Source organism: Pocillopora verrucosa, chromosome 12, assembly GCF_036669915.1.
Source record: "Pocillopora verrucosa isolate sample1 chromosome 12, ASM3666991v2, whole genome shotgun sequence".
Lineage (NCBI taxonomy): Eukaryota > Metazoa > Cnidaria > Anthozoa > Scleractinia > Pocilloporidae > Pocillopora > Pocillopora verrucosa.
In genome coordinates this window covers 16,485,592-16,509,253 of record NC_089323.1, presented here as the reverse complement: position 1 = coordinate 16,509,253, position 23,662 = coordinate 16,485,592, and the positions used below count along the sequence as shown (strand labels likewise).

At 36.1% G+C, this 23,662-nt stretch overlaps 1 protein-coding gene across 1 annotated transcript in view; it reads left to right on the top strand.

Moving 5' to 3' along the window:
- Nucleotides 1–23,662, top strand: part of LOC131788922 (uncharacterized) — a 40,653-nt gene that overhangs the window by 15,417 nt on the left and 1,574 nt on the right. The window contains 18 exon segments of the mRNA XM_066159481.1: nucleotides 2,214–2,255; nucleotides 8,218–8,531; nucleotides 8,776–8,920; nucleotides 10,014–10,274; nucleotides 10,628–10,801; nucleotides 13,382–13,621; nucleotides 15,778–15,978; nucleotides 16,685–16,998; nucleotides 17,644–17,791; nucleotides 18,262–18,409; nucleotides 18,411–18,559; nucleotides 19,564–19,860; nucleotides 20,490–20,596; nucleotides 20,936–21,128; nucleotides 21,815–21,917; nucleotides 22,382–22,649; nucleotides 22,866–22,917; nucleotides 23,530–23,571. Of these exon segments, the coding sequence (XP_066015578.1) occupies nucleotides 2,214–2,255; nucleotides 8,218–8,531; nucleotides 8,776–8,920; nucleotides 10,014–10,274; nucleotides 10,628–10,801; nucleotides 13,382–13,621; nucleotides 15,778–15,978; nucleotides 16,685–16,998; nucleotides 17,644–17,791; nucleotides 18,262–18,409; nucleotides 18,411–18,559; nucleotides 19,564–19,860; nucleotides 20,490–20,596; nucleotides 20,936–21,128; nucleotides 21,815–21,917; nucleotides 22,382–22,649; nucleotides 22,866–22,917; nucleotides 23,530–23,571 (3,198 nt within the window).

Here is a 23,662-nt window from a genome sequence, read left to right as displayed (position 1 = left end):
GAAAAGAGAAGTCTGTCTCTAGCATAAAAGTATGTTGCATTCATCTTGCTGTTTTCCTCACCAAATCTTCTGAAGATCTCTTCCCACATATCTCTTGTATTCAATCTTTGGCTGTAAACCTTATTTGGGATTCCATTGACAATCACTTCACTTCAGTAATGTCGGGATTAAATGCCTTCTCACTGACTCTTGCACCAGCGACATATGGCTCGTACAATAGAAGAAGATGTCCCTTCACTGACTTCCTTGGAACATTGATGCTCTTATTGATGATTGTGTCTGATCCCTTATCTACTGAGGTCCTATTAAAACATCGTTGGCAGGTGCAAGCCTGAGCTTGAAAAGAAGCTCATCACAAAGGGCTCCTAAGAAGAAGACTTCGTGATCCTTTAGGATCTTTTGATCCAATGGAATCCTATATTTGTTCTCATAAACAACATTGAACTTATTCTCCTTTTCAACTCCTGATTTCTTCTTATCATCAGCATTGTATCTGAAATTCGAAAGATCAACAGGCTGAATACCTTCTCTGAACATTCTCACCCTCTCATTCTCAGTCAAGAAGAGGTCCTCAGAGAGCTTGAATAGATCATAATCATCAGTGTCCTGGGCGATTTCTCTTGCGAATTTCATGATCAACCTGTCAAAAAGAGCTCTTGCACCAACGTTCATGATATAATTGTTTGTGTGACCACTAACTGCTAAGTCAAAGATGAGTGAAAGAGATCCTGGCATAGGAACAACTCCGTCATCAAGCTTTGGAACAGGGACTGTAAGGACTTCACCTCGAGATGCCCTATTAGTGTTTAATGTTACTCTGTGAAATATACATGTAGGAAAAGATGAGTTTGTATCTGAAGTGTATATAGTCAATAGAAAACAGAGTTCGACTCACCTGAGAAAATTTGAGATCAGAGTTGGTAGGTTAATACACTTACAGTAACTTTTATTTTTGCAGTTGTTGATACAATTTTAGCTTTACATCTTCAAGAAAATTAATGATACAAATTGATCATGTTTATTGTCACTTGATATAACACAGTTTTTATATTTTTCCTGAATGAACTCAATGATGATGAAATGGTTGCTGCCAAATGACAACAAGGAAGAATCTTTATAATTACAAGGAACAGGAACAGTTTCAATAGTTGAAGGGGTACATTGACATTTTAGTAGGAGCTCAGTCATGATGATTTGTGAAATAACTGTGAGACGGTCATCTGTATTGGTAGGGATTAGCTTATTACAAATAAAGATGCCAATAGCAGTATCTATTTGTGGTCATTGGCTTATATTACTTAGCATCGTACCCCTGCTGTACATAACTTTTGTGAGTCAGTATAGCCTACACACTAGAAGAAGGCAGCTTTTATTAAGGCAAAGACTCACCAGTACGGCAAATCTTGTTCGTTTTGAAAGTGAATATAGAAATTTGATCAGTGTATGAATTATTTTGCAGTCATCTCTTTCAAGTTGTTTGTACTTTTTAACAGTGATTTATTATAATAATTACAGTATTCGTTCAGGCATAGTATCAAGTATTAATAATACTAGTATGACTAGTCCCACATGTGGTGGGGCCGGTACTTGTTACCTTCTTCAAGGAGTAGGTTTGTTATTCTTCTACCATCGTAGTTTGAAAGGAAGGTATGTCACCATCGGGGATCTTATGGGAGATGAATCGGGATTAAACTCTTGTAAAGTTGAAGTGTATTCCGAACAGAGGTATGGCATATCTAAATATTTTGTAAGTCACTACTATTAGCTGCCACCTTATTGAGCTGGGGTTCCAATCTGCATTCTCAGGAAAATTTGCCATTTAATTTCTGTATGTAGACATGTAGGTACTTCAATATTATTAAATAAATGTAAAGTTGTTTATAGCAGATAGGTGTGATAGTTTGGTTTAAAAGCTGATATTCATACATGTATACATGTATGCCATAACAAATTACAAATTTAAAATGTGGTCCAGCATAAAAGTTTTATTATTAACCTGTAAATCAGTAAGAAAGAATTATGGAGTGGTTGTATCGTTAGCTGATGGTGTAAACAGACCCCATGATATAAATATTTCAGTGGTTAAGAGTGAGTTAAGTTCATGAACCAGCAATTTGTAAGAATCATGTTGAAGTGTGTTATTCTGTTATTTTTTGTTCTCGAACTCTTCTATGAATTTTAATGCTTAACTGTTATTTTCTTTCAATCTGCAGAGACACTTAAATGTACTAAAGAAACCACAAAGGGAGATGCCAGTGAGTATTGCAGGGACACAAGAAGCTGGTCTTAAATTATTGATTAAGCAGCGCCAATAAATCCATAGTTAAGCTGCATTTTGGGGTAATTACATTATAAACATTTGATTCTTTTCAAAGCAATCGCTTGATTCCTTCATTATTTTCTCCTATTTTAATGGAGACAGATTTTCATATCTAGTGTGAATCCTTCTTATTTTCTAACATGTGAATCCCAAGTCCTTCGGGCTGTTGTCATCACTCTTCCTTGCATTGTTTTTGTCTTGCTCATTGTGATTGGTGCGCTATTATGGCGGTTGAGACGAACTGAACTTAACAAAAAAGCAACCACAGTAAATAGTGGTATCCCTGTCCCATCTGGTGGTCATCAAGTGTCAGAGCCTGGTGTTTATATGGAACTCCACCACAAGGCCTTCGGAAGGAAAGTTACGTGAACCTCCTGAGTATCAGTCATTGCTGGACACTCAAGTGACTACCGATTAATGACTGTAAATATATGTGATCATATATGTGCACTGCAGTGAAGAAACGAATATAAGCGATCCTCGCAGCTATGAACTAGTAGTTGAAATAAGACCTGAAAAAATTCAAGCTCGTTCGGAATTTGAACCCATGACCTCTGCGATACCAGTGCAGCGCTTTACCCACTGAGCCAACATGCCAATATGTGAACTGCGGTGAAGAAACGAGGATCGCTTATATTCGTTTCTTCACCGCAGTGCACATCTATGATCTCATATATTTACAGTCATTATTCACCACGTGGACCAGCTCCCAATTGGCTTGTTAGCTCAGTTGGTGGAGCGCTGCACCGGTATCGCAGAGGTCATGGGTTCAAATCCCGTACGAACCTGAATTTTTCAGATCTTATTTCGAGTACTAGTTCAGTAGTGTTCATAGCTGCGAGGATCGCTTATATTCGACTTCTGATTATTGCAATGTGGGATTCAAGAAAGGAAGGTCAGGGAAGAAAGAAGGCGGAATTTACGAGAATTCCTACAGTTGGCATGTTTTAGTCTCCACTTGATGCTTGATAGATCCGAATTTAAGTTGCCCGTTTAGATGAAGGTTTCTAAGCCCTACAGACGGTTGGTTGTTAAAGACTTGCTTTAACGAACATCAGAACGTTCGTAAAAGCCTAGCCACATGATGAATTTTCCTAAGAGACTAAATCTATAAAGAAATTTCGTGAGAAACCGACTGTGTAATGAAACAAAGAATGAATTAGGAACAGTTTTATCTTACAAATGCAGAACTGAACGCTTCTACACTGCATTATCATAGTTAGCCTTTGATGTGTCCCTGATGATATTCGCCCACATTTTGACGGGGCCCGGAAACATACAAACGTTTATACAAATTCTAGGAGTAACGCATGACGACTTAATTACCTTTTCCACCGAAAAATCCTCGTTATGAGTGAACTACATGTAGTAGAATCCACAAAGGAAAATTTTGAAATGACTGTAAGTCACTTTTAGCCATGTTGGAACGATTTTCCCCGAATTGTGGCCGACGAATTGCGGGCTACAAATTGCGTAAAATGTACGGGAAGTCAATGACATGCTTAGCTAGGAGAAAGTGTTCTTTAAATGCTTGTTAAATACTTGTTACATTAACTCACCTTTCTTCCTCTGAACAGAATTCTACCACCAAATCTTTCAAATGTTCAGCTAAAAACAGATAGTTTTCGAGATACAACCCTATCATGGGCTTCAAATAATACTAAATGTTTTGTCACGTACCTTCACAGCAGTCGCAAAAAGATATCGATACAATATCAGTCTTATGCCAGACGCGTGACGTCGTTGACTTGGCTGATTAATCACCTGATTTGTCTGAGCAGTAAAAGAAGGTCTTTGACGTCAAAAAAAGACGTCAAAGTGTGGGCTCCTATTATTTGTTTTAACTCGGTTATTGTGGCTTCAAAAAAGAACCTAAGCCTTGAATATAATCAGTTTTTATTGAACCAATCTACCATCTTTTTGTATCACCTTAAGCCAGATGGAGTAGAGGTAAAAGGATCAATTGGATTGCTTCCTCCTCCCTTCCCCCCCCCCCCCCCAACAAGTGATTCCACAAGGCGGATCAAGCTGTAAATTTCTGCAGAACAGAGGTCAAATTTTTTCGCTCTTCGGGCGAGTGAAATGAGGAGGGATTCGCGTCTCTACTTGCCTAGACAAGCCAAAAAACTGCCTCTTCTGTAGGTTATCTTGTGCTGTTAAACAACTACTTTTGAACATTTTCAAAGAGTTTTCGAGTATAGCGTAGCATGATACGCGGCACTGGCGATATCAGTTGAATCTGACGGTTTCGTATCTTTTCACTTGTCTGTTGTCTATGTTTTTGTCGGAAATATTAGGAATACAGAGATTGAAAGGTTGTTTTGGTAAAGAAGAAAGTTTTTACAAAAATTGAAATGGAGAATGGAATTAGAGTTGGTGGTTTTTATGAGAGAAGTGCTGGAAAGAAAAAAAAAGAAAAGAAAAACAAGTGAAAGTGATATTCAGACCGATTAACTCTCAGGACCGACAGAAATAAAGAAGGTAAGTTTCTAACGAAACTGTGGTGCTAGGTCGGTAGGGGGTATAACCTAATAATCTGGTTTTATTGCCCACTGTAAAGAGTTTCCCAAGAGAGTCTCTCTAAACTGTGGCCTTACCTTGTCAAGATACGCAAGTAAAAAAAACGGTCCCACGCAGGACATTTGACCAACAGCTTGCCTTTCCAGATTCCTACAAAAAATATTATTCTGGTAAAGATTATTTTGAATTGTTTCAGCACACAAATCATGATTGACAAGTTTATATTATAACCAGTGACGTTCGCACAAAGAAACAGCGAAAAACAAGGAAATAATTTAGACTTCCTCTACTAGTGTAACAATTGTGGATAAAAATCAGCGATTGTTATACAAAGTTTTCAGATCATCCCTTCAAAATAGAGGTTTCTAAAGCCGTAATGTCAACGCATCGGCTTTCGGCGCACTGCTGAAACTTGGAGAATATCTGAGATAATGAGTTTAATTGTATTTTGAGGATAAAGGTAAAGACAGACCGGCACGGACTCCCCAGGTGGCTTTCATGGTCGCAATTTACGCACTTCTTTATGTGCTGCCGACCATGTGTAAACTATGGTTTCATCAAAGGCGAAGCAATAACATTGCTTAAAACTAACTCTTCGAAAAAAAAAACACTGAAGAAGGCCCTCTGAAATTGAAACAATGCCTCAAAGTAAGAGGGTAATTAGAAAACATCATAGAAAGGTCTCTGTCAGGGGTCAACTATGCCTTAATACAATCGGCTCTTACACATACACAAAAGCCAAAAGGTCACGAACGTTTATTGCCTTTTGTCACAGCGTACCACACGGCAGTTAAAATAAAAACAATTATTGATGAAACATTGGAGCCTGATACACAATCAGCCCTCGCTGACAACAATTTCTACAAAACCTCCGATTATCTCTTACAAAAAAAAGGAAAATCCCTCAAAGACACCTGTGAGAGTTAAATTATAATTTGAAGGAAATAATGGAACGCGACCACAAAAGCCACATAGGGAGTCCTTGTCACTCTGTCTTTACCTTTATTCTGATGCGCTTCAACGGAGACTGAGAATAGGTTTTTCGAGATGCCAAAGGCAATTGAACTGAAACATCAGGTGTCGTTTCTCAGTGAGTTATGAAGTAACAACAGCGGCGAAATGTGGGAGTTTGATTCCGAGCTATACTTCCGAGTGGCTTTCGTCGCTTTTCTTATTCCTCTGGGTTCCGGTGAGTTCTCTATCATTTGTAATCTGAGCATACGAGTGAAGATCTCAAAGATATAAAATAATTAAATTCCATTTTATTGTGTTCAATTAACAAACTGTCGAGTCCGACCGAAAAATGTCAAGTTAATTCCAACATCTGACAAGTTATTTTATTTTGACAGATTGAGTTTGGGAGAATTCTAGTGGCGATTTTCAAACCTATCTCGCATAGCATGAGTTACTTCCTGTTCAGAGGCAACAACGTCTCGTCGACCTCGTTGCTCCTCTTTTCTTAGTTTCGTAAGAGCATAATCTTCTCTACTCAGTTTCACGATATTTATGAAGCGGTAGCTTGAAAGAGATGTGAACTTTGCCGGAAAAGAACTAGCTCGCTTCGATTAAACAGTTTATGCAACATATCGAGCCTTTTCTTGAATTTATGAGTTGTCTAATTTCTTGAATACAAAGTCGTGTTATTATGCAAATTTGGCACTGATTTCAAAATACTCCATCAAGTCTCCATTTTGGTGTACAATCTAGTTCGATACATTTACTGCCATTTAGTTGCTGCTGAAGACAGTGAGAAAAAAATACAACGATTATCCAGTAAACCAGCGCGAGCCAAGTCAAAAGGACTGATAACTCCAAGAACAAAGTAAACTGAAAGTCTCAATGATCTTAATATGTTTGTCGTGACTTAGCGTATTATTGTCGACTATTGTTTTAACAAATGAGCAGGCAAACACGGCCAAAGTGGACAACTGTCTGATCAAGCGTTGGAGTGAAGACATATTCATCATTTTATTCAAACATTACAACATAATCAAATAGAAAATACAGTTTAAATTGACTAAAGAATGAACGCAGCTCGCCTCAGACGTAGATGATTAAGTATTCGATGTATATTCATGAGACACGACACGAAACAACTACAAAATAAACAATCATAAAGTGTTAATAGATATTTCATTCCTGTTAACTCATAACATTTGTTTTAACGCCGAGAAACTGAGATGAGCAAAGACCTTTCTTGGAAATTCCGAATCAAGGTATAGCTCTGAAACAACCTTTAATACCAGACCAAGAATTTGGAAAAGTGTTTCAGATTAAAGTGACTTGTTGCTGAGAGGGTCACAAAAAATATCTCGAAAGTTATTCTTAAGGCATAACCAAAATTTTCGTTCTAAAGTGAAATTTTTAAATGTGCCCAATTAAAAATGTTCTGGATTATACTAGGTTCAGTAAATAATAGGTCGCACTCCACCAATCGCTAGTCCAATCGATGATGTCATTGATAAATGTGTCTTGTTAAATGTGCTCTTTGGGGTTTCGTTAACGACCGGTCGAACGACAGAATGTTATAGAACAATACTGTAGACCATACGGTTGTTGCAACACTAAAGGCCTGTTTACAAGAAAGTGGGGAGCCCCAGGGAATTGAGGTAACCCGCCTGGCTGTCGTTGAAAAATAGTCCGAGTTTACACCCAATCCTTCAAACCCGGGGTCCCGGGTTGAGGTTTTTAGCTTGCTACTATAAACTGGGATCGCTCAATCCCCTTCCACAGTTCACAATGAGCAAATCATTACAAGATTTAGCCTTTGGAATTTGGGATTAATCGGCTACATACTGCACTCGCACTATGGCCTTTTATCTCTCTTAGCCTTTGATAAATTTCCGGTGTAACACTTAAAATCATGTGACTACCGGTTTTCTTATTAATCACGTGACTAACTTTAAAAGCTGGGTTTTTTCCATCCAAAATCCAAGACCATGGCATGGTTACTAAGCATGCCACATTTAACATGGAGGACAGTAATCTCATTCTAAACCGAGTTATTACATCTGTTTCATAACTTAAACGATCATAAAACACCGAGGTATCCTGGTAAATAACTGGTTAATTTTCGGGCTGAGTATATTCTCGATAGTAGAAATATAAAACTAGATAGTTGTTGTTTTTGTGTCTGTGAAGCGAATGACCTCAATTTCTAGATATATCTAGATTTTCATGTTTGTAGAGAGCACAAATCAGAAGAGTCGGAAGCTTGTTAGAAATACACATCTTGGCAGGAACAATGAAGCAATTATGTTTTCTTGCGATCAAAAACTCAAAACGAAATCTACCCACGACTATTCAATTAGCTTGAGTCAATATGGCTTTATGTCTAATTTTATAACTGACTGTTTTATCTTGTAACTTTTTTATAGGGGCATGTATCGATTTGGATCTTGGTTTGGAAAACGAGAAAATTTCAGATGGTAATATAACCGCTTCTTCAGTACAAAATGCTAGCACACCAGCCACGAATGGTAGACTGAACTACACATCGGGATCATCATGGTGTGCAAGAACAAATGATACCAACCCATATCTACAGATTGATCTACAGACACTTCATATCATCTGTGCTGTGTCTACTCAAGGGAATTCTCAAGCAGATCAGTGGGTGAAGACCTACAAGCTACAATTTTCCATAAATGGGACAACTTGGACGGACTACAAGGAAGCTGAACAAGTTAAGGTGCAATGTTTTCTAAGTAATGACAATTTGAGTACAAAAATACAACTTGTTTTACATGTATTTCATGTGATGAAAAATACATGAACATTTTCCTCACAAATCAGAATTTTTTGTTCTAACATAGGCTGCCTTTTGTAACAATCTCATTTTTTCTTAACCAAGTCACCAATTTACTTGAAGCCTACAGTAATTTTCATTATGTATCTGTAATATTATTTAATGTTATAACTTTTGAAAATCTTAGGTCTTCATGGGGAATGATGACAGAAACTCAGTGGTGAAGCATGTTGTTTATGAACTGCTGACAAGATATGTGCGTTTCCTGCCACAAACACACCAGGGTAGGGTGTGTATGAGAACAGAGGTGTTTGGAGTGAAACAAATGCCAGGTATATGTGCAGGCATGATAATATTCCATAACCAAAGGAGATCCAATGTATACATTTATCATATTGCTGGCAATGCATGTGGGCAATATGAAGTGAATCCTGTGTTCTGATTGGCAATCTGAGTGGGCAAGATGAGCCAATCTTGCCCACTCAGGATTGCTGTCTTTGATCCTGTGCAAGAAGAAGTAGACTTATAAAGTTATTAACTTTTGCATAATGTCAGTGATAAAGTTGCAAAAAGCAGCAGAAGATAGTCAAAACCAAAAAAAATAGCAACCTATTTGGGTTTATTGTACTATGAACATAGTTAGCCTTTTTTCCTAGCTCTCAAAATAAACAAGTCATTCTTGATTCTCATTAAAGCAAATTTAATGTTTAGTTATATAATAAATCCTTTATTATTGACCTGGCTCATTCAGTTAAGATGGCTGGATATTAACTTCAATTAGTTATTTTTTCAATTTTTGTAGACCTTGACTTTATCTTGGTTGATAAAATTATGAAGAAAGGAACTTGGCCAGTATACAGCCATCATGACCTCACACTTGGTCAATAACCCATTTATATATGCAGATTTTATATTCTGGTGTTCTTTGATAGTTTTAGAGAGGATTTGCTTGCTTAACAAGTTCACTGTTCAAAATTAAGTTTCTTTGAGATTATCTTTGTGGAAGGTTTTGTCAATGTTAAGTGAAATATAGACAAACAGAGGCTTGACAAATTGTAGTATGTTGCAATTGTTATATCAGCTGAATAACTAGGCAAAAAGTAGTCATTTTATAACAGAAGTGAGGAAATGATAGAAATAGCTTTAAACTGAAATGGGTAAATCATAAGCTATAGCAGGATTGAACTCTAACATGAAACTAATTGGCACAAATATCTCCTACATGACACTATTTGGTTGAGAGAAGTGTAGGTACAGTACAACTACACATAACAAAAAATGTGTGGAAGTAAAGCTAAGAATTTTGGAAAATAACCACACAACTATTTTTCTTTGTTATACAATCTCTTGAGTGGAATCACCCTGTTACAATGGTAAGTTTTTCCTGGCCCATGTGGTAACATTTTCTTCAATATTTGTTCACAGAGAACCTTGCCCTGAGGAAGGCTACAGCTCAGTCTTCAACATTCAACAATACTGCTGACAATGTTTATGGTGTATCTGGAAACGCAGTGGATGGAAATTCTGACACTAACTTTTTAAAAGGGAGCTGTTCACATACAACAAAAGAAAACCCCAGTTGGTGGAGAGTGGATCTGGGTTCAGACCATGTTGATGCCTCTGAAATTCATATAGTCAACAGGTTCTCACAGTATGTGGTTACTGAAGACTACAAAATAACATTTGGTGAGTTTTGTTATCCTTTAATTGAATGTAAGGTCAACCATGCATACATCACCTTAAAATCAGCTGCTAAACAGCAGGTCAGTTTGGATGTTACAGGAATTTTTGAAACCTTGGCTAAGCTGTATTGACCTTGTTATTAATCAACCCAGATGTTTTTTACTTGTCATTGCTCAGTCAATACAAGGCCTCAGTTTAAGATTTTCTAGCAACGTTTATTCTTGGTTTTTTAATATGCCAAATAACATTTCCGGGATGTTTACTTTGTTAAAGAATCTATTACAAATTGATCATATTTGCCACATGGAATCAAACTCTGCTAGTAATTCTGACTTTCAGTGCCTCATAATCTGCAGGTGGCTCTGATGATGTGTCACTTAACTCCCACTGTGGAGGACTCTATGATTTTCATAACTTCGCTGCATCAGCTGTTTGTTTTACCAATCCACTGAAAACTGGTAGATATGTAGGGATTTTAACCACAAAGAGCCAAAGTCTTCAGCTGTGTGAGGTAGAAGTCTATTCACGAGGTAACTTTTCACTTACTCTTTATACTAAACTTAATGTAGTGGTGAAGTCACTTTTCCTCTTTTAAAAATTGACTCATCCAAGACTTTTTTATATATATTAAAGTTCACACGGCAACCAGGTGGACAATCAGACATAGTTTGATGCTACACTGGTTTGCAGATTTAATGAATGTAACTGAAGAAGTTACAATTCATAGACCCAACGTTTTGACACTCCTGTCTAGTGCCTTCATCAGGGGTAATCTAAACGCTGCAACAAGACGTCCTTTTTATATGATCACTAATTAGCGGCCTTTTTTTTCTGTCCGATGTATTCGTTGTCACAGTCATTGCAAGGAATAGAATAAATGGCGTCGGTTCGTTGTTCTTTGTCAAGTGTCAAGAGTTTTATCTCTTATGAAATCCGTAAATTCGCAGGAATTTTTGACAGTGTAATCAGTATTCCCAACAACAGGCGACAACAGGCTCTTGATGAAAGGGAACCAGCGACTGGTTTTGCTGTTATTCCTTACATACAGGGTGTTACTGAACCCATCAAGAGAATTTTGAATAGCCACAACGTTAAAGTTGCTCAAAAACCTTTTCAGACTTTGGGGCATATTTTCGCCAAACCTAAGGATCCTGTCACGAAAGAACAACGAACCGACGCCATTTATTCTATTCCTTGCAATGACTGTGACAACGAATACATCGGACAGACCAAACGCCAGTTTGGTACACGGTTGAAAGAGCACCAAAAAGCGGTTTTTCTTTGCAAAAAGGAAAATTCAGCTTTATTGGAGCATACTTGCCTAACCAACCATACAATTGGGTGGGATAATTCTGAAATTATCACCACTAATCGGCGTTACCACCAGCGCCTTTGTTTGGAGGCTTGGCACATTAACTCCACCCATGCTCCTTTAAATCGTGACGATGGCGGTCTGCTTCCTGACGCCTATTTACACCTCGTCAGAAAAAAGGCCGCTAATTAGTGATCATATAAAAGGACCTCTTGTTGCAGCGTTTAGATCACCCCTGATGAAGGCACTAGACAAGATTGTCGAAACGTTGGGTCTATGAATTGTAACTTCTTCGGTTACATTCATTAAATCTGCAAACCAGTGTAGCATCAAACTATGTCTGACTTTTTTATATATCTCAAAACATATACATATTCATGTAGTTTGAATATACTTAGGTTTGCATATTTTCACTTGTACAAATTTCACAAATTGTTGCTTCAAATTTGCGTCATTTGGAAATATTTGCATTGTATGCCCAGTTTTGTTTAAATCAGTACAAAACTGGACGACACGACGCTTTACCATTACGAAAAAAATTGAATATATTGAAGCAAACTGTAAGTAAAAAAATCATGACGAGACCGGCAAACAACGGCTGTAGAAAAGACTCCTTCGTGCCTCACGCGATTGTAAAACAAGACTTTGTAGGGTCCACCCGTGACGTCACAGGAAAGATGGCACCATTCAGGATGGCAAATGTTTCGAATTTGGAAGAGCTTTTACAAAGTGAAAATGGACTTTTGAGAAAAAACGAATGGTACTATGGTGTACTTGATATATTTACTAAACATCTATGTGAAAAGAAAATGAACGTTTTTTGGGTTTACATGCCCTTTAACCATAAAGATCTTAGAAAAGTTTTGTTGGGAATTATTTTATAGTCATGCTCGTAAAAAATGTTTTTTGATAAGTAATTTAATTATAGGTTTATTTGCTATTTGAATATATTATATATATTACAACACTTTTCCCTTCTTGATATTTGGGTCTCAAAATTTGTGTTAAGTGTTGAAGAATGGTACAGTTTATCTTCCAGTATGTCAGCAATTTTAAATCTTCGATCAATGAAGCTAGCAATATAAGTATGTCTCTATTAATTTTCAAGTTAATGATGACCAGTAGAATATGTATAGTGTTACATCGTAGCTTAAGAATGGAGTCTGTACTAAGTAATAATAATAATAATAATAATAATAATAAAGACTTTATTTTACGAGGGTAACACATAATAGCATAGCTAATAAACTTGTGGCCCTCACTCAGAAATAATTACAATATAAAAACTAGTATAATACAATATAAAAATAGAAACTAATATAATATAATATAATTGCAAGATAAGTAAAGAAACTAAAAAGGAAACTATACACGGAAATGACTTAAAAATTGTTGCTGCGAAAAAATATTAGTCCACATGTTGTGCTTAAAGCACCTTATGCTGTCCGCAGTAGAAAAAATGACATAATTACAGTGGAGGTATTTTTTTAATTTGAAAATTTAGACCTACACCTGCACATAATTTTTTTCCTACATCAAAATGATTGCAGTTTGGTGTCTTTTGCTTTCTAGCTTTTTGGCAAAGGCTGGTATATCTGTAGGCTTTCCAAAATGTAATATCTACAATTGACCAGATTTTTAAAAATACTCTTTGTGTTAATTTTTCCATATAATGTACAGTGTAACAAACATATTCATTACAACTCAATCCAACTGTCATTCAGTCATCAGTATGTAGACAGTGATCATCTTTGTCCAGGGAAACATTTCCTTTTCTTTTGTCTACATTTTCTCCTAGAAAATCTGGCATTTCAAAAACCAACATATCAGCACTCATATGCAGTAGATGGTGGCACAAGTGATAAAGCAGTTGATGGAAATAGCAATATGAACTTTGCAGATGGATCATGTACATTTGTGGCACATTCCAATTTTCCATGGTGGAGAGTGGATCTAGGACAGGATGAGTTTGTGACTGAGGTGTATCTAGTCAATATAAAAGCCCAGACTCGCCTGGGATTATTTGAGATCAGAGTTGGTAGGTTAATACACATACTAACAGTAACTAATATTTTTCAAGGGTCAAAGCACTCTTTGCTTAATGTCTTCAAGAAAAGAGGGGGAAATGGTACACTGTGGTTCCTGGCATTGAGAAAAGCTGGATTGGACTGGATCGGATCACAGACAGGATAATGGAACAAATCACAGGTGACATAATGGGTCACATCACAGGTTGCATGATGGGTTGCATCACAGACCAAAAAAAGTTTTGAAAAATAAAAAATATATATATATGTATAATTGTTTTTAAAATAAAAATAAATAAAAAATAGGATTGAAAAACTGAAATATGTTAATTTAAATTAGAAATATTACATGATAAGCCTGAATGAAATCAATAGTTGTGAAAATACATAAATTGCTCACATACACTCCAGCTGTCATATCTAAACCATTTTTACTCTGTACCTTGCCTCTTTACTCACATGTGGTTAGTGATATTGGATAAAAGAAAAGTAACACATGAGATGATATTAAAAAAGAGAAATAAAAACTGATTGGTGAAATAATACATACCTCTCACTTGCCTTTGTCCATTGCAGCACTCCACAAAACTCCTTGACACAGCTGTAAAAGTGACTACATGCATGGAGTTTTAGGGCAAAAAAAACTTCCAGCGGGGTTTGCGCTCCATTATGTCACACAGATTTTATTTTGAGGTAATTTGGTATGATTAACAAGTTGATAGAGTTAATTGGCCACCATTAAGTGTTAGCCCTTTGTCAGGGGGAAACATTCCTTTGTCATTCACTCTGATGAAGGGCCAACGCTCATCTTTGAAGATCGTAATGATGGCCAAGTTAATCACATTATCAGTTCAGTTGATAATACCAAATTACCTTGTTATACTCTCCCACCAACATAGCACCACGGTTTCTTCAGAAACTTGCTCCCTTATCCACTTAATCTTATATTTTTTATTATTTATTATTTAAAAAACAATTTGACTTTTTGCAATCTGTGATCAGACCCATGATGTGACTTGTGATGCGACCCATGATGCAACCCATGATCCACCACATGTTTCAATCCTTGATCAAATTCATGATCTGATGCAGTCTGATCCGGTACGATCCTGGTTTTGTCAACACTACTGTGGTTTCCACATCCTTGTCAACCCTCAGCCACAACTATTTCTGTATGTACATGTATCTTATAATTGCTGTTAGGTTCAGATGTTGAAGTTTTGATTTGACAGTTGTACACATACATACCTGTTCAAGGTTGTGCTCTACTGGTGCCTGGTTGCCCAAAGGAACTGAGTTTTAGCTTCAGGGAACTGAAAAACATTGCCATTTTGCTGAGCAGGGTGGCTGGCTGCGCTCTTTTCACTTTGTTTTCAAGTTGGATGTATGATTACACTTATTGGCTAAAATTATAATTTTTTTTTACTGTTCCACATGATTTAACAATAAATGTGTAAAATGAGTCTCTGAGAAATGGAACAAATGTAAATATGTGCTATTTTTTTGATTAAATGTAATACTTTATAATCCATTTTTATGCTTTTGATTCAAATCACTCATACATTTACCAGTCTTTGAATGAACTATAGTTTATGAAAGTTTTCCTCTATGCAAGTTAGTCATGTTTTCTTGTCACTTGATATATTATTGTCTTCACTGAGTTTTGTGGCTTGTACGCAGTTTGTTATATTTTTCTTGATTAAATTCAGTGATGATGAAATGACTGCTGCCAAATGAGAGGAAGGAGGAATCTTTATAATTTCAAGGAACAGGAGCAGTTTTGATATTTGAGGGGCTACCTTAAAGTTTAAGTGGGAGCTTAGTCTTGATGATATGTAAAATAACTGTCAGACAATCATCAGTATTGGCAGTGATTAGCTTATCACAAATAATGATACTAATTAAATAGCAGTATCTCTTTCTGGTAATTGGCTTGTATAGTACTCAGCATCATGCCCTTGCTATGCATAACTTTTGTAAGTCACTCTAGCCTACACACTAGAAAAAAGGTGGCTTTTATTAAGGTAAAAGGTCACCAGCGAGGTAAATCTTGCCTGTTTTGAAAGTGAATATCACTATTTGATCAGTATATGGATTATTTTGCAGTCATCTCTTTGAAGTTGTTTATACTTTTTAACAGTAATTTATTATTATGGTGTTCTTTCAGGCACAGTATCAAGTATTACTGATACTAGTATGACTAGTCCCAAATGTGGTGACACAGCTACTCATTCCCTTCCTAAAGGAGTAGGTTTGTCATTCTTCTGCCATCCTAGTTTGAAAGGAAGATATGTCACCATCAGGGATGTTAGGGGAGGTCATTCGGGATTCAATCTTTGTGAAGTTGAAGTGTATTCAGAGCAGAGAGGTATGGTATATCTGGATATTTTGAAGAACTACTATTTACTGCTACCTTATTGAGTTGGGGTTCCAATCTACATTCTCAGGAAAATTTGCTATTTAATTTCTGTATGTAGACATGTAGTTACCTTAATATTGTTTGATAAATGTAAAGTTGCGTATAGCAGATAGGTGTGATTAAGTTTGGTTTAAAAGTCAATATACATACATGTACATGTATAAATGTATGTCATGACCTATTTAAACATAAATGTTAAAAATTAAAAATGTGGCCCACCTTAAAACTTTTATTATTAACCTGTAAATCAATACAAAGAATCATGGAGTGGTTGTGTAGTTAGCTGATGGTGTAAACAGACCTCATGATAGAAATATTTCAGTGGTTACAAGTAATCTCTGTTCATGAACTGGCAATTTGTAAGAATCCTGGAGCAGTACATGTTATCCTGGCCCCTAGAAATTACAGATGGTGTTTTTATCTTCAATTAAAGGCCAAAAGTTGACAAAGTTAATTTATTTTTTTCATTTTTCGAGCCTTGAGCCTTGATATCAACAACAACTGGTCCTTACACAAATACCTCAAACTACTGGTAAATCACTTGAGGCATGGCCAGATGGTGCAGCACACTTGTGATTGTTACTGTACATGTGTGATAAACTGATTCTCTGAGTTGAAACCAAAGTTTATGGTAATCATGATTGTCTTTTAACAGCATGTCATAGTCAGGCCATTGGTGTGACCAGCAGTGATGCAATTCCAGATGACAGCTTCTCAGCCTCATCATCTTATAATAATAACCGCAGACCTTGGGTTGGTCGTCTGAATCTAAATAGCAGGGGTTGGTTACCAGAGACTAACACTAATCCTGCTGACTACTTACAAATTGATCTGCTGTATGATTATGTTATCTGTGCTGTAGCTACCCAAGGAGCTGATGATGTTGATCAGTGGATAACAAAGTACAAGATTCAATTATCATTAAATGATACCATCTTTTACAGTTATAGAGAAAACAATGCTGAGAAGGTCAGTTTGATCCAATTGAAATATTATGCTAACCTTGGTTGAATTTTCTTTCATATATTTTGTGTATGTAGTTACGTAGAAATACACTTAGTCAAGCCTAATTTTATGCAAGGCAGAAGAATAATGGACAGTCATGTGAGAGCATTTTGGTATGTGTAAATTTGAACCACAGTTTTATCACCAGGTCAAGTATTTGTGGAAATGAGTGAAAAAACTGAAATGAGCTGTATATATCAGGTTTTTCAGGCTTTGAAATGCTTATTTTTCAACGTGTAATTTAGACCAGTGTATGAAAACCTCCTGACATGAAAAGTTGATGTGGCTCACAGCTCTAATTTGAAGTGACTCATTTCGCTTGATCAAATGATTTAAACTGTTTTTCTTAGAATTACAGTGGTAGATTATCTCCTTTCATTACTGTTTCTGTGATGGTGTTTGTTATATTTTTATTGGTTGGAATGTAGGCTTGTTTGTTAATTCAAAGCCAAGGAAAACTGACGTCACTTGTGCAAGGAAGGTTCAAAATTTCATGTGAAGGGAATAAACTTGTCAGTGTCTATTATTGTTTATTTTCATTTATGGACACATGACTTGCTTTTGTGGAAAGCATCATTTATTAGTTTTGTGTAATCTTTGATATTTTAGGTCTTTAATGGAAACTCTGGGAGAAAGGATATAGTAAAACATAGTCTTGGGGAGTATGCTTTGGCAAGGTTCATCCGTTTTGTGCCAACAGAGTACTATGGTTATAAGGCATTGAGAGCGGAAGTTTATGGAGCTCTCCTATCTACAGGTACCAATTCTATATTCTCTCTACCTTATCATTGAAATCCTACAAGTGTTGCAAAAAGGGGAGGGGAATATCATGACTTACCTTACTTAAAATGTTAATAAAATCACATAGCTTATCGCACAAGTGGTATACATTTGAGTGATATATGTATATGTTATATATTTGTAAGTTATAATCCCTTAAGGAAATGACAGATTACCACTTGGTCACTTTCTAAATGGCACTCATTTAATCCATCAGGGATTCATGTAGTCACTGAGGTTCACTTGATGTTAGACGTGAAAGAGCTTGAAATTCTGACTTGCTAAGTTTTAGGGAGGACACAAAAACTGTGGTAGTACAAAAATAAAACTTCATTATTTTCAACAACTTTCATCTGAGTTGACCAATTCAGTTCCTTTATAGGCACATGACTATTGTGAAACTGTATTATTAAAATACCTTATAATCATTTTTATTCAACAATCCAGTTCCATCACAAGCTGCAGGTAACTTCACGGTGACTGCAACCTCATCTACCAGTATAAGAGCATCATGGACATCACTGCCAGAATATGCCAGACATGGAAATATAACAGGATATAGGTTGTCTTACAGACAAAAGGGCTCAGTGGACAATTATGGAGTCTGTTAATGGAGTTGCAACATTAACTAAAGATTTCACTAATCTTAACAAGTATACCAAATATGAATTTCAAGTGTTGGCCATTGGATCTCATGGTGAGGGACCAAAGAGTTCTGTAGTGGTTGAGCAGACATTGGAAGATGGTAAGAAGCTAAAACTGAATAATGTAGGTGAATTACGGTCAACTCGCCGACGTATAAAATCGAGTAGAGACGTCGGCGAGTTGGTCCTCAATCCAATACAACTTATTAGAAGTTAAACATACAGAAAAGTAAACGATATTTAGTAAAAAAAACACTGGCTTTCTAGACAAGATATTTAGTAAAAAGCAATTCTTTCTATTTGCAACAAAGTTTATAAGGATCTCAAGGTGAATAAAGCGAAGTAAACATCACCAATGACTCTAACAGCTTCAGACGCGAACGAGTTATTGTGTGACAACAACACTGAAGACTCATCATGACAATCGGTCAGATTTTTTAAGAAAACTTGGCTTTCTAGATACGATCTTTAGTGAAAAGTAATTCTTTTTATTTGCAACAAAGTTTATAGGAATCTCAAGGCGAATAAAGCAGAGTAAACATCGCCAATGACTATATCCGCTTTGGACGCGAACAAGTTATAACTCGTTCGCGTCTTAAGCTGTTATAGTCATTGGTGATGTTCACCAATGTTCACCAATGTTTAAGCTTCTGTTTGATGTTCACCAATGTTCACCAGTGTTTTTTTACTAAATATCGTTTACTTTTCTGTATGTTTAACTTCTAGTAAGTTGTATTGGATTGAGGACCGACTCGCCGACGTCTCTACTCGATTTTATACGTCGGCGAGTTGGCGTCGGCGAGTTGGTCCGTCGGCGAGTTGACTGGATACCATGTAGGTATGTAAGAAACATTTTTTCCAAAAAACATGTAGCTCTCTTTAATGAAGCTGGAACATGCTTCACATGTACATCTTTCCAGGTTTATTGTATCAATATTATGCATGATATTGTCAGAGTTAAGCTATTATAAATATTAGTATAAGAAGTTAACTGCCCTCTACAGTTCAAGTAAACAGGTAAAAGTGCGTCATCTAATTTGTACATTTCTTCTGCAAAAAATAATATAAATAATAACCTTCATCTTCCATTTGTTTACTACTTTAGCACCAAGTATTCCTTCAAACCTTTCTCACTCTGAGATAATACCAGATAAACCAGTTGGTCCAAAGATAAAGCTCACCTGGCATAAGCCAGCGGAAGAAAATGGAATTATCAGGAGTTACACTGTGTTTTATAGTCACAATGAAGATCCTCATAATATTCACACTGAAACCTTAGGAGGAAACATATTAAGTTATACAGTGGATGTATTAGGTGGGGCCACCTATCAGTTCCACGTCAGAGCTGCAACAATCAAACCTGGACCAAATGCAACCTTGTCTGTTACTGTTAATGATTATGGTAGGTATAGATCTGAAAAGATTATGATCAAGAGGCCAGTTCTGATATACTAAAATTCTAACATAGCTCTGTTGCTAAGGGGAATAAAACTTAAGAAACTAATTATTCATCCCTCAACCTCCATGTGATTTCCTTTATTTTATTCCCCCTAACCCTCGGTGCCAAGTTTGAATTTTATTACATTGAAAATGGCCTGTTAAATTCACTTTCAACTTTAATGTTATTTGATAAGTGTAGACAGTAAGCGATATCAAGGTGGACAAGTAGAGAACGGCTGCATTACAGGAGTGGTACAGGAAGGACTCTCCTTATCAACTCCAAGTTCTATCCAATATACATGTATTTTTGAAGGACTGGTGAACATGATTGTATTCAACATGAATGACTACATACCTAAAAAAAATAAAAATGTGATGAAGGAGAAAGGAGGGAAGAATTACTGAAATACAGTTTAGATAAACTTTGAGGATAAAGTTTTGATGAAATATGATTTAGAAATATTATTTGTTAAACTTTTTGTCCAATGACTGACAGCTGACATTTATCTGAGTAAGATAAGTAATAAAGATAGTCTTAACCTTGTTTTCATTCTTTCAAACGTCATTCTTTTAATTACCACTTTGCTAAAGGAACCGAAGCACCCAATAACATAAGAGCACGAAACCTTGACACCACAGAGATAACCCTAGCATGGGAAAGACCCCAGCTCGATGTGGGGGAAGAGGTCAAATACAGGGTAAGTTAAATCGCATTTTACTTATTAAAAAAAAAAAAAACGGAGGCAAATACAGCAATCAAGCAAATCTTAAAACACAAAACATATGGAAAAAGAACAATAAGAACTGTACAAACAAGAAAAAGGTACGTTATCTTCTTTAATGTGCACACATGAAGATATCGTAGCTTTATTGAAAACTGTTCGATTTTTGTACTATTTTTGTCTTCTCAATTTTTTTTTTTTAATTGAATACATAATTTGTGGAAATAATGGTTGTCACGTTACATTGTGTAACTATTGCGATTCGAAATTTTCGTGTTTTAAAACTGTTCAAACCGGTTTTGTTTGATTGCTAAGGTGAAGTACTTTGGGACTAAGTCTTACAATAAAAGTTTCACAGATGAAGGCATCGTAGATGTGAAAGTGACAACAGTATATACTGTGGAGAATCTGGTACCAGGAACTAGATACAGATTTCAGGTTTATGGAATCTCTGAATGTGGAACAAAGGGGCCCGCTACATACTTGGACGAAGAAACAAGATTGAAGGGTAAGGAAATACAAGCTAGTAATCTAGAGATAAGTGTGTTAATGATTTAGTGTGCAACCTTTGGAGGATACATGCATTATATGGAAGATTATTAAATGTAAATAATGGCGTGAAATTCGAACTAGTTGCTCGAGATCAAAAGCCATGTGATGTTTACAGGGCTAACATCGGTAAATTATCGGTATTAATTGTATGTCTAAAGACTACTTCTCAACTTTTCCGAAAAGAAAGTCGTGTGTTATTGGCTTAAAGGATTAAAATATTTGCAATTTACTTTGGGAACTGAAATTCTAATTCTTTTCAAGGCTGAATGGTTTTAAGGTATCTTAGAATTAAGGTTTAATAGGTCAAATGTTGGGTAAAGGACTCGTTTTCTCCATGTTCACATTCTTGTGAAGAGGGCACATTTTGTCGTCGAGAATTTGCTCTTGTGAACTAATCACTTATTTCTGAGAAGCAAGCAATGTATTCAACTAGCTATCACATAAAATTCAATGTAACATGATCTGAGTTAAGAAACAAGAGCGCATGTTTATTATTGAGGTTGATTTATCAAATGTTATAAACGATCTTGTAATTGTATGTGTCAGGACTTTTTTTTTCATGAAAATTGAGCTTTGAGATAGCTTTCTTTTCAAAGGAAAATTTCTCTTTGGAAAATGATGCTTATCTTCTAATCTGCTTAGCTCCAGTGGCACCAGCTGCATTGAAAATGACTACTGTAGAAATCTTTGATTTAACGGCTGAAATTGATCTGTGGCCTGCTGAACAAAGGAATGGTCCAATAAGGTGATGGTTTTATAATTTGTGTCACAGATTAGCTAAAAGCATAAACTATTAATGATACACTCACCTGAGAAGGCCACAATTCTTGCTTTCACTGTGCACATAATGATGTTAATCTTGTATACATAGTCCATGATATGAGAAAGATACAACACCTTAATTAGGTCTTTCGAATTAAAGTTGCAATACCAGACTGGGTAAAAATCTCCTTGTTGACTGTAACGTTAACAAAACGCCAGTTCTGCAATCAACAACATTTCTGTTCAGGACTATTCTTCCCAAGACGATTTGACTGCAGAACTAGCTACTATATTGAACACAAACACATAACTGTCTTGCAAAGTCTTTCGCAAAAGTTCCTAAGTGCTTAATTCAAGTCATTAAAGGCCATCAAACAGCCACCACCTTTCAATACGGCGATGACCGCAATGATGTTGACCACAATTTGTTTATTTTCAATGTTTTAGTGCTTACCAAATAATCATTCTTAAAGTCTCTGATTGTGTGCAAGAGCTTCCCAGGGATTTTGATTTGAAGCTGAAAGATTTGAACGACAAAAACTTGAACTTTTATCCGTTTTACGTTGCTGCGGAATTCGAAAATGATCCTGTACGTGAGAAGTCTTGGAAATTTACAGTTGGTGATGGGAAATCGTATGGAACTTTTATCAACAAAGAACTGAGGAAAGGAGAAAACTATTTTGCCTATGAAAGAGCCATAACTCGTTTCAATGGTGTAAGTAAATTTCGGTGTTGTTTAATTGTTAATTGTTCTTTAATTTAGAGTTGATAATCTTAACATACTATTCAATTGACGAAGAAAAATATTTTAGACCAAACCATGTTCTTACCTACATCATACTTGCTGTTAGGGCTAAATCTCATTTCATTACATCAGTGAATTTTTGATATGTGTTTTTAACTTTTTGACCATGTTTGGTTCACTTTCTAGCAAATTTTGGAAGGATATGCCAGTAAAGTGGCCTTGATATCTGTCACACCAGGTATGCGAGTTAACACTCACGTGAGACTTTAAAGTAATTTCTCTACCTTTTCAGTTTAGTGGGCTGTTAACTTCCATGAAAGCTTTGTGACTAGTGAGTGAAACTTCCTCTTTGGCAAAAGTCAATTGTTTAATTACAGTTGCTTGGGCAAATTGGAAAAAAGTTAAACTCAAGTTATGGCAGATCCTTGTTGAAGTTTGCCACTGTTTGAAAAGTTCGTGCCTGTGAACAGAAAACGATAGTGGCCTTATTTCTCCCCTTCATCAAATAAGTTGGGTTTAAAACCTTAGCCTTTGCAGATTACGAAAAGCAAACTAACCTACCACCGTTGTTTCAGTGTTTACTAGATAATTCTTATTTCGGTCTGCATTTACATTTGGTCACCTTGCAATTCTTATCATAATTATTTTTATTAGTATATTTGTTATTCTATTTTCACTTAAATGTAAATTTTTTTTAAATGTAAAATTCTGATTACATTAATAAAAGCGCCTTGATGCCTCCAGCTCTATGATGAGAAAGGCCATAATCTGGGTTGAGAGCAGGTTTTTTGTTCTCGTTTCCCCTTCTATGAATTTTAATGCTTAACTGTTGTTTTCTTTCAATTTGCAGAGTCACTTAAATATACTAAAGAAACCATAAAGGGAGATGCCAGTAAGTAGTGTGGGGACACAAGAAGCTGGTCTTAAATTTTTGATAAAACAGCGCTAATATCCATAATTAAACAGCATGTTGGAATAATCTG